The 12,500-nt window shown below is 41.5% G+C and overlaps 1 protein-coding gene across 1 annotated transcript; it reads left to right on the top strand.

The window, feature by feature from the left end:
• The first annotated feature begins 464 nt into the window (after nucleotides 1–464).
• Nucleotides 465–6,164, top strand: LOC134441756 (uncharacterized). Its single transcript, XM_063192153.1, has 10 exons — nucleotides 465–605; nucleotides 1,136–1,237; nucleotides 2,324–2,461; nucleotides 2,926–3,062; nucleotides 3,243–3,379; nucleotides 3,634–3,727; nucleotides 4,074–4,403; nucleotides 4,904–5,087; nucleotides 5,515–5,642; nucleotides 5,837–6,164. The coding sequence occupies exons 2-10, from the start codon at nucleotides 1,156–1,158 to the stop codon at nucleotides 6,158–6,160; spliced, it is 1,554 nt and encodes a 517-aa protein (XP_063048223.1). The 5' UTR covers nucleotides 465–605; nucleotides 1,136–1,155; the 3' UTR covers nucleotides 6,161–6,164.
• Nucleotides 6,165–12,500: the final 6,336 nt, after the last annotated feature.

The raw sequence follows: 12,500 nt of genomic DNA, 5'->3' as shown, positions 1-12,500 counted from the left end.
AAAATCACACCACGTGTCCTTTGTGATTGCAGATACTGTGTGTTACTATCTCCAGGACCTGAGCTCTCCATTAAAACATATGTCTATTTTACTCCCATTCATTTTCCACCAAGAGCCCTATGGCCAGAGATGAGCAATACACATTTACATAAAGGTGAATGTCTGTGTTAAGCAGTTGCTGCTTTAAAAAAAAAAAAAAATCCTTACACTTTTGACTTGTGCTACTAGTTCTGTTACACACACGTATGCACGCACGCAAGCAAGCAGGCAGGCACACACGCACGAACAAACACATTGACATTGACCAACACACACACACACAAACACAAACACACACAGCAAATTCCCCAGTGTTAAATTTCCAGAGTTCAAGCAAATGAACACCACCTAGTGTTAAATATCTCATTCGCGACACCCTTGGAGTTCACACAGGCCTGGTGCTGTTGTTAATTGTTAGAGTTCCTTCATGTGAACACCAATCAGTGTTGGGTTCTACATCCGGGATATTTTGCTGAACATTTTCAAAAATCCGGTGATCCGCCATTTTCTCCAAGCCGTTTCAGAAGTCGCCTCATGTGAAGTGTTGGGAGAATAGATTTCGAGTGGTAAGTTATTACATTCATATAATTTAGTAATAGCTGTCCATTTTGGAGTGTTTCTCGTTTTAGGCCTATTTATAGTGTATTTTTCAATATTGAGCTGTTTGTGTGTAGATTGTAGACCCTAGTGGTTAAGTCGTATTTGTCTCGAGGTCAAGGTTAGCATTTACTGGTAACAACCAACGTTGTTTTTTAAGGACTTCAGTGATTAACAATATGAATATTACAATATTACAACCATACTTCATTTTACACGATACAACACTCTCAGTGCAATCGTTTTGTAGGCATATGCTATGTAGTGTACTGGTCAAAATTAATACTTTGCTGTGCTAAAGCCAATGTCCCATGTCTGGGGCTGAGGGTTTTTTTTTTTAATTCGTTGAGGTCGTGGTGGCTACATCAGTTTGTGTTGCAATGCTAGCAAACTTCCCCACGTTTTTGCGGCATTGCAAGCAATGCCAGGATAGCTAACAAGCATCACTGTCAGTAGGCTGTGGCGTGATTGACAAATCGTTCGCTTATTTTGTCTACAGGTAGCACATTTTCGGAAGCAATGATCCTCAAGGTGAAGTACCTGAATGTAAAGAAATACATCAAAATACCCGAGCCATGCATGGACTTATTCATGACTGAAGGTGAGTTTGACTGTTGGTATTACAAGGTTATAGCATAACAAGACGGAAATCATAACCTAAGATGGGTTTGGGATCACGTGTATTAGACTTAGGATATCCGAAATTGTGCGGACACTTCGCAAATTATCTTTGAATTACGCCGCGATTGATGCAGCCCCTTTATTCTGTTTGGGAACTCCGATATGCATATTATTTCACTCGAGGTTAAAAACGTAATGCATGCGCGTGGACACCAGCCCCGGCTAGCTCCACCACCCGTTTTCTTTTCATTAGCTCTCTCCCACCATATCCCACACGGCATGGGCTACAAGCTTTAATTTTATTGTCTTATGTGCATCAGTTAGCAATAGGAAGGATGGCGCAACCGTAGCATGACCACGCAGCTATGGAAAAACACTGACTATGTGACTGAGCTGTTCAAGGTGAGATTCACACTTGAGCGTGGCGTGGTAGCAGGATTGACCGTGCACGCCGACGCTGTCGGTGTTAAGGCTGTGCCACCCGATTCCCCGCTGCCCTCTCGCTGCCACAACGCCACGCCGTAGTGTATCTGCCCCAATGGTGTCCAGCATGTACAGTTTGGCCACACCGTTAGCGTGTTTTTTTTTTTCTCCGACTGTGGTGACGCATTCGGTCTAGGACTACTATTAAACTGGGTTGAGTCGGAGTAAGGACTAGGTTTTATGCGACGGCAGGCAGACCTTTTTCCCCTTTGGCTTATTTCATGCTCCCGGTATGCAAAGACCACAAAAGAGCCAGGAAAGGAGCACAGGTTGTTCCCTCGTCGCTCAAAGTTTTCACTACACATTTGAATATGACTGGGGGTTGCTTTTATGACACTGTATCAAAGTGGCAACCTCAAGTTATTTTACCTGGGGTCATATGCAGTCACATTTTTAATGTATAGGCAGAGAATAGCTTAATATTGTAAATAACATTCTCTGGTATTGTGATTATATTTGGTATATTTAACTGTTCTGTGATGTTTCTGCATTTGGTATTGACTGGGCTTTTAACAATGTGTTTGCTGACATTGTGACATCTGTTTTAAGGCGTTGTGCTTATTTCTAAACTTGTTTTTTTTAGTTAGACAAAAGTTTTCCATACCAGAAGGCAAGAACTTGACTGTCACTGATGATGGTGGAACAGAAGTAGATGCCGATGTCTTTCCTGAATTGGTGTCCAGTGATCTCTGTTTCGTCATTCATGATGCTGATTCAGGAGGTATGTGGTGTTGGTTGCATTGTTACACAATACAAAACAATGTTGGTAAAGGAGATGTGGAAAGGTTGTTTATTAAAGGTGCACCGTGTAATATTTTAGTAGTTTATGACTAGAATTCATGCTGCCCATTAACAAATAATAACTTTTTCATGAATACTTACCACCTCATTCCACCACAAGTATTATGACTGAAAATTACATTTTTCATAATATGAAAAGAGTATCCTCTCCATTGTCCATCATTATCTCCAGAAATGGACCGTTTTTTAGCTGCAAAACTTGCTGTACTAGTACATATTAGTTAATGCATTAAATATTCATGAAAAGATCCAATTTGGCAGACTGCACAGTTTCAATGAGGAGTATAGTTGCAATACCTACCCTGATCACCATCCTACTCAGTGCACCTTTAAACTAAATGTACAATGTGTAATTGCATTTTTGTTGTATTTCTGTTTTGCTAGAGTTTTCTCTCAGTGAGTCCTCCAGCCTCACTGATACATGCTCATTGACAAGCAGCCAGGATAGCATGGCTGAAGTAAGCCTCTGTAAACAAGCACGTTTGGAAGAAGAGTTGCTACAGAGTGTCCCAGCCAGAGATGTGAGGATGCAGTTTTTTATTTACAGAATAGCCTGCATTGTTGGATTTTATATCTGTTTTGTGAAGTTGTGTGTATGCTAATTTAAGAAAATTATCTAGAGAAGAGGGCAGAGCATTACCTAATTCACCTGTACACTTATGTTAGCTGCTATTGATGCATGTCTTTGCCAATTATTTCAGCTTGTGAAAAAGGTGTTGTTGGATAAACCTGGTGGAGCAGCAGTCCTGAAGGAGTATGAGGACACTGGAAGTATTTGTGACAGTTCCAGGCGACAAATGGTCAACATTTTAGCTGCACACATGACTGAAACCGAAGGGTACGGAAGCCTGAAATTATTTTCATACTTTAGGGTTGAGATGCAAGGCCCCCTAATAGCCATGATACAAATACTCTGTTTATTTTTATTTTTTAAAGGGAGAGGGGCTGAATTGTAAATATTCTAAATTCAGAGATACAGCCTATTCTTTGTAAACCAATCACACATGCACTTAGACAGTTGTGGGCCTCAGTCCTTCTTTTACATTGTCTTTCTAGTACTCTAATATTATTGTAATGTTCACTGTTTTTCAGGAGAGTTCCACAACGGCTGACAAGGGAGAAATATGCCCTTGGTATCATAACCTTGTTCCCATCTCTGAAAGACCCATTGTCTAGGAAAGGCTATGTAAGTTGAAGGAAATGTTTTGCATTTTTTCATGGTGATTGCCATTTCAATTTGGACATTGATAAAGAATGTATTGTAATATGCTCTTCTCAGTGTGTTGCTTCTGTTTAACGTCAGTGATGCCAGCAGATGTTATGGTTTAAAGAGGTGGTCTGTGTTGATGTTTGTACGGGATGGAATGTGTGATGATGCAAGTGGCAGTGTACCTAATAGTGTAGGTTGAGAAGTCAAGTCACACTTATCAACCCCAAACTGCTACCAAACAAAATAGGCAAAGGATTAAAAAAAGATGAAAAAAATAATGACAGTTATCTGGCCTAACAGTGGTTCTGTAATCCTTCGTTAGGAACACTTCTATGATGCCCAAAGTGGGTCGGGTTTCCTGGCCTGGCGGCTGAAGACGATCCAGAGGAAGACGAAGCTTCACTCTCCAACTCCAAATAACCCCAAGACTATGACAGGAGGGCCGACATGCGCCAGGGACATCGGCCAGGGCGGTGAGCAGGATGAATCGTGCAAGGAGGCCATTTCCCTCATGACCCACACGAATGACGATGACATCATCTTCCAGAAGATGCGCGAAACCTTCGCATATAGACAGAAACTTATCCACAGCCCAGACACTTCGGCCAGTGTTCTGTCGGTTTTCCCGAGATTGTTGGACACGAAAGGATTGGTAAGTGGTATTGCTAATTATATTGTTTAATATTGACCATTTTATGTAAGGGTCGATTCTCAAACAAGGTAAAATGTATTTTTAGTCGTTTATTCTCAATGTATGCTGGCTCTTCATATTTTTATGAATATTTACCAAGTTTTGGCAATTTACTATTTTTTTACTTGTCTCTCAAATTTATAATGAATACCAAGACATTGGTGGTGACGGTAAATATACAGAAGAAACACATTTGTGAATGGGCAGCATACATTCTTGAAGTAAATGACTAAACCATTAAATGCTCTACCCTTCAGAAGTTTGCAACAACACTTTGAGAGCTACACATCTCAACAAATATAATCCTTGTATATTGCTGTATTCATTGTTGCCTGCGCTACTAGGCTATATATTGTTGTATTCTGTACCTCTTAATTATTTCTTGCTTTGCATATCCCTTTACATCTGCTCTGTGTAATGTAGTGTAGTTCTAAGTTGTATTCTTTCATGTCGTACTGTAGGTTCTTCAAGATTTCAGCCTCCTTTTTGGATCAGAGATATCCACCAGGCTTCTTGAAAGGTGGCCTTCCTACAAGCCCAAGCTCATCAAAGAAGCATCGTCACTTGCCCAAACACCACTGTTGCAGCGACTGTTGCAGTCGGCCAGGGAGGAGCCAGTGTTGTCATCTGCAGACAACTTGCAAGGTAACAATTCTTCACCTCAACCCCAACCCCCCCCCCCCAAACAAATGATGCCTAAAGCACCCGCAAAAAACACAAGCCCCTGTTGGGAAGGTTGCCGCCAGCCTGTAAAATTAAATTTAAAAATAAATTGCATTTAAACCCTCATCTTGCACAAAAATGTGTTCATTCAGCTGTTACATACCCACATTTTTATTAAAAAAGCTAAAATCCCAAGACCCTGAATGCAGCGTATATGTCTCCAGGCACCAAAGCTCAAGCAACATGAGTCATCAGGCTAAAATGGGTTAATCTATTTGTTTATTAGTTCATTTTTCATGTCTTCACACAAATGAAATGCGGTTTGGACTTTCATATTGTAGAGTTTCTTTTGCATGCCTAGTAATGTTCATTATTGATGCCTGACCTTCAAACCCTACCCTCAATTCAGGATGGGACAGTGATATGTCTACACTACTCCTGCTCTTGCACATCCTGTCACCTCAGTCTACTGGGAGGAAGAGGACCTACAAGATCAGCACAAGTCGAGCAATGGACAATCTCGTGGTGTTTCACAAGGTGTGTGATATCTGCGTACACAGTGTTGTCCCTGAAATTTCACATGGTGTGTGATTTCTCTGTACAGTGTTGTACCTGAAATTTCACAAGGTGTGTGATTTGTGTACACAGTTTTGTCCCTGAAAGGAAATGTATTACATTTCAACATGATCTTGATGCATTTTTTCTTTTTTCTTCTTCTCTGTTACTTCTAGTCATGCCAGAGCCTTGATGAGCACCTTGATGCAGATGACCATCGACAGCCATATCTGCTTGCTTCAGGACTCCACAAGAAAGCCATCAGCAACTACTACATCGTCATGGATAAGAAGCTAATTCCTTGCCAAGGAAACACTTCTCTGGCGGCATTCGACGAGCTCTTCAAGGTCCATTTTGTTTTCAGTTTGAGCTATGATGAGAGTCTCCACACAATGTTCACCTTCCTTCAGACCACGGTGTACAACATCGACGTGGGAAGTACCAGAGAGTCTCCTAAAGTAAGAGAACTGAGAGCAAAGCTGATGAATGATCATGTTTAGGTGCTATGTTTGTAAGTCACTTCATAGTTCAGGAAGTTACCTGATACAACACCTTAAACTTTTACATGGCTTGTATCCTGGCAAGAAGTTAAATTTGTTATGCGCACAGGATGGTTGCTCTTTGGAGTTCAAAAGTTACTCTGGTTTCCGTAAGCATCTTAAACGCTGGCACAGTGACCACAGTGACGATGCTGAACCAAGTTCTTCACATGGACTATCCTTTGGTACGCCGGCTCTGCCCCTGGATAGAAGTTTCTCTCCTGAGGAATCTTTGAACTTGCCTCAAAACTTGACTGAAAATGGACATTCTTCAGAATGCAATCCAAATGGACGCTCTGTTAACTCAAAAGACATGTGTGGTGCCATTATTTCGAAGTTACAAGGCGGTGGGTGTTCAACCAGTTTAATTTTATCAGTCATAGAAAGTATGGAGGAATATGTCGACTACATGCACATGGACATCAAGGATCAGGTCTTAGAGGTTGTTCCAGACTCTAACCCAAGTAGAGAGCCAGTGGAGGCTGTGTTTAACCACTTAAAAAATCATTTTTCTGATCTCAACACGGAAAGTAAATGGAGCAAATATTTCTGTTCAAAATGGGGAGTTGTACAACCTGTAGAGGTCCATTTAGGAGTAAGATATGACTCTAAGATAAACAAAGTATCTGGGCTTTATGAACAATTACCTGTCAATGACAACTTTGTCTACATACCATTGTTTGAAACTTTACATTTTATTTTCAAAAATGAGTTGATTTGCAGCCACATCCAGTCTGCTCAATTTAGTGATCTTTATTCTGATTTTTGTGATGGTAGTTACTTCAAATCAAATCAGTTGTTCTCCTCATTTAAATATGCGTTGCAGATCCAGGTTTATTATGATGAGTTCGAAACCGGGAATCCTCTTGGATCTAGGCAGGGGGTCCATAAGTTGGGATGTTTATATTTTACATTAAGAAACCTTCCACCGCATCTCAATTCATCTTTGATGAATATTCATCTTGTCTCTCTGTTTCATGCTCAAGATGTCAAAAAATATGGCCTAGATAAAATACTTGCACCATTTGTAGATGATATTAAAAAGCTGGAGGTTAGTGGAATGAAAGTGTCATTTACTGATACAGTTCTGTTTGGGACAATATCACAGATAACAGGTGACAATTTGGGCCTGAATGGAATTCTTGGGTATGTAGAGTCCTTTTCTGCAACATACTATTGCAGATTATGTTTAACGGACAAGGACACAGCTCAGACTGTATTCAGTGAACATGACCCACGAGTTTTATTGCGATCAAAGGAGTCAAATGAGCAGCATTACAAACATCTGAAGGATTCTGGTGATGGTTCATGTTATGGAATTAAACATAACAGCATTCTTAATCAGTTAAAATATTTCAATGTTGCTGATAATGTTGTCGTTGACATAATGCATGATCTGCTTGAGGGCGTGGCACAATATGAAGTTAGGCTTCTGTTTGACTATCTAGCTAAGAATTTCACTACCACAGAGCACATCCTGTTGAGAGTTTATGGGTACAGTTATGGATATTTGGATAGGAAAAACAGGCCCACAAAGATAAATATACAGGGTAATCGGCTAGGTCTTAACGCAAGTCAAATGATGTGTCTTTTGAGAAACATTCCCCTCATTTTTGGCAACATTGTGCCAGAGGGAAACACTAATTGGAATTTACTATTATTACTTCTTGATATTGTTAACATTGTTTTTTCTACTAGCATCTCTGAGGGCATGACTGTATATTTGGGGTCTCTTATTGCAGAACATCACAGATTATTTAAGGAGCTTTACCCAACTCAAAATTTGATCCCAAAGCATCACCTAATGATTCATTATCCTGGTGTGATTAGAAAAATAGGTCCTTTGATTCATGTTTGGACTATGAGATACGAAGGAAAACACCGGTTCTTTAAGAACAGCATTAAAAATTTCAAAAACGTGACAAAATGTTTAGCACAGAAGCATCAGTTAGCCATTGCCTATCATTGGGAGTCACTTGGTGCTAGAGGTATTGAGTCAGGTCCAGTAAAAGCTCAAACACTGAGCGAATCGGATTATGATCAACTAATTTGTGAACACTTTCAGATGGACAGGCTTACTACTGTGTCTTCCACGTCATGGGTGAAATGTAACGGGCTTGAATATCATCTTGGAGCTATTGTTTGTGTCGATGTGGAAGATGAGGTGCCAGTGTTTGGGAAAATTATGGTAATAATTCTTAACAATGCTGAGATCCATTTTGTTGTCATGGAAATGAAGACTGTTTATGTCGAGCACCTTCATGCATTTCAGGTCGAAGAATGTAACCACTTTTATATAGTTAAGAAAGATGATCTGCACCACAGCAAACCATTTGATGTTCAGATGGCCTATGGGTGCGATGCTTTGTTCTATGTTGTCCCAGATTGCTGTCTCTTCTGAGCACAATGTGATCAAAATAAAACAACAATGTGTAATATTGCATTCTTTTGTATGTATTTTTAATTGATGCTGTAATTAGTTTACTTAAGCCTTAACCATACTTTTGGCCTAGAAGAATTATATTGTTGAAAGACAAAAAATAAAGGAGATATTGATCAACACCAGGTTAGTGAGGATGTAACACTGTTTTATAGTTAGAAATTAACACTGTTGGAGTAGGCTTTCAATTAAGATTCAACAATGTCATGGTGTTAAAATGCCACCATGTTAGTGTTAGTGTGAACACTAACCTGTAGTTAAAAAGTGACACTGTTGGAGTAGGCTTTCAATTAAGATTCAACAATTTCATGGTGTTAAAATGCCACCGTGTTAGTGTTGGTGTGAACACTAACCTGTAGTTAAAAAGTGACACTGTTAGAGTAAGGCTATCAATGATTCAACAATCATCTGGTGTTAATACTTAACTCTTACAGTGTTAACATCCTTACACTGAGTTAGTGTTGTATTTATAACACTGCCAGAAGTGTTAAATTAACACTGACACAGTGGTCCCCATATATACACTGGGAAAGTGTTAAAATTGACTCTGTTGGTGTTAAAATTCCAAATGGGAATTTGCTGTGCACACACACACGCACACACACACACACACACACACACACACACACGCTATGACCAGACATGAATCACACACACACATTGCCTCATATTAAGCAGGCACTGCTTTAGAAACATCACATACTTCATCTATGTGTCAGGGATTCTCATCAATGGAGCCCAACCACTTCTCATTCCGCAACCGAGACTCTCCGGTAGATATCCTTGGAGGCCTCCACATTATTTCCAGTAACTGCCTCTATTACCACATAGAGCCAGTGTTACTTTAAATGCTAATGAATCTGGAAGTCAGAGGAAGAGCCCAGTCTGACTAATGCGAGCAGACACGCTATCATGGATATCATGCAGTGCTCAATGGTACACAGGGCAGTGCTTAAAACAGCTGTGGTACTTAACATAGGCCCTAGGGGCTCTGTGTGTGTGTGTGTGTGTGTGTGTGTGTGTGTGTGTGTGTGTGTGTGTGTGTGTGTGTGTGTGTGTGTGTGTGTGTGTGTGTGTGTGTGTGTGTGTGTGCGCGCGCGCATACACGTGTATGTCTGAGAGTTTGCATGAGTGAATGAGTATGTGATTATCAGCTTTGCAGACATTGATATCAAGCATCGGGCAGAGCACTCTCTGATGCCCATGGACCACTGAAACAGATGTGGTACTTAAGATACACTCTGAGGGGGCGCCCCCCTGTGTGTGCGTGTGTGTGTGTGTGTGTGTGTGTGTGTGTGTGTGTGTGTGTGTGTGTGTGTGTGTGTGTGTGTGTGTGTGTGTGTGTGTGTGTGTGTGTTTTTATGTGTGTGTGCGTGCGTGAGAGAGAGAGAGAGAGAGAGAGAGAGAGAGAGAGAGAGAGAGAGAGAGAGAGAGAGAGAGAGAGAGAGAGAGAGAGATTAAACATTACTCAGGCTTATTCAAGCACTATATGCGGTACCCAGGCCAGCTAAAATGACCATGATACTTAACACACAGCCTACGGGGATCTCTCTCTCTCTCTCTCTCTCTCTCTCTCTCTCTCTCTCTCTCTCTCTATCTCTTTCTCTCTCCTCCCCCCTCTCTTTCTCCTCTCTCTCTCTCTCTCTCTCTCTCTCTCTCTCTCTCTCTCTCTCTCTCTCTCTCTCTCTCTCTCTCTCTCATGTGTCTCTTGTGCTGTCATCAGAAATGTGTTCCAGTCCGTTGAAATTTGAACTCCCGCTGGCAAGAAATAATAATAATTTAAAAAGACCATGGCATAGTAAATCAATTAATCTGTGTTTAATGAGATAGGCTACTGATGGTCCGTGTTTTTTCATTGTTGGGGCTATTTCCAGTGTGTAATACAATTACTGTCAATCTCAGCAGCTCATGATGCCTTGACTTGAGGAGTAAAGTATCTTTCTTTTTGGAAAGGAAGGAGAGAGATGGGAGGAATTAAGGCATCTGCTGTTTGAACACATTCTCACCATGCACCAGAGTTCATACACAAACACACTCTTCATTGCACGCATGTATACACACACCATGCACACACACACCATAATGTGCATATAGACGCAATCACACGCACGCACGCACGCACGCACGCACGCACACACGCACGCACGCACGCACGCACGCACGCACGCACGCACGCACGCACGCACACACACACACACACACACACACATGGTTGCTTGACTTCTGAAGGATGAGGGAGCATGAACCCATGCCTGTGAGTAGTGAGATATCACACATGTGCAGCAACATTAGACACACCCTGAAGCCCCCTGTGTAGCTGTGCCATACTGCATAATGCATGCACGCACACACACATGCACGCACGCACGCACGCCCCTCTGCCATCCTGCAAAATGTAGTTAGATATATAGGCTTATGTACTGCATGCTTGCAATGCATGTAGGGATGTAAGCCTGCACACCCATAGACAAACACACACACACACACACACACACACACACACACACACACACACACACACACACACACACACACACACACACACACACACACACACACACAATTTATTATGATTTTTTAGATATAGTGTCATGTTGGGCAGTAAAGTATACGTCCAGTACATTTTGAACTGTATTTCTCATGTCCTGAGAAGATAAATTCACCACTTGCTGCTCTAACTGAGGACAAACATGCACACACATACACAAACACACAAACACACACTCGCACGCACGCACGCATGCACGCACACACACACACACACAGCAGAGGCCATAATTGCTGCCACTCTTATCTCTGGTAGTCGTGCCATAATTACCATCAATACTATCTTCGCCTGTCTGCTTTGCCTGCCGGCACTTGGGTGGTATTTCTTGGGAAAGAAAAACACAGTTTTAATCAAAGAGGTGAAATTACTTGTAGAGATCTGGTTTGTGTTTTGGTGTGTGTGTGTGTGTGTGTGTGTGTGTGTGTGTGTGTGTGTGTGTGTGTGTGTGTGTGTGTGTGTGTGTGTGTGTGTGTGTGTGTGTCTGTGTGTGTGTGTGTCTGTGTGTGCGTGTGTGCGTGTGTGCGTGTGTGCGTGTGTACGTGTGTGTGTGTGTGTGTGTGTGTGTGTGTGTGTGTGTGTGTGTGTGTGTGTGTGTGTGCGTGCGTCTCCATCGAGGTACTGTAAGAGAGTAAGAGAGGATGGCGCCAGAGGTCAATGCGGCAGCGCTGTGTTTGCTCTAACCTCTGCCATTGATCCCCCCGCAACCCCCCACAAACACACACAAGCACCCCCCCACACACACACACATACACACACACACACACACACACACACACACACACACACACACACACACACACACACACACACACACACACACACACACACACACACACACACACACACACACACACACACACACACACACCATATTTCTCTCTTTATCACAAACACATGCTCTCTCTCTCTCTCTCTTTCTCTGACTCCGGTTCACACAGGGAAGACAAAATAGGGGGGTAAAGAAGGACTGACTCAGTTTGAAGAGTTCAGATGCAAAACCCCCTAAGTGCCTTTTCAGAAAATAATCTTAATTCATTTTTATTTAATATAAAGCAATAATTTTTTTTATTTATTTCATTCATGTAATATAACTATTTATATGTATTATCAAGTACATAAATGTAAACCAAACCAACAACAGGGTTCTCTAAAAATATAGAAGTGCATGTCTTCAGAAATGGAGTTAGGGGGTTTTGCATCTGAACTCTTCATTTGTATTACATACTGTATTAATATCCTGTAAGGGGGTCTCTTTAAGCCCAAAATCTGCTGTTATGCTCCTGGAAGCAAACACACACCTGACACCTGCAGGC

The sequence above is a fragment of the Engraulis encrasicolus genome, chromosome 24, assembly GCF_034702125.1.
Source record: "Engraulis encrasicolus isolate BLACKSEA-1 chromosome 24, IST_EnEncr_1.0, whole genome shotgun sequence".
NCBI classification, from domain to species: Eukaryota; Metazoa; Chordata; class Actinopteri; order Clupeiformes; family Engraulidae; genus Engraulis; species Engraulis encrasicolus.
The sequence above is the reverse complement of the archived record's forward strand: the minus strand, read 5'-3'. Positions and strand labels throughout refer to the sequence as shown.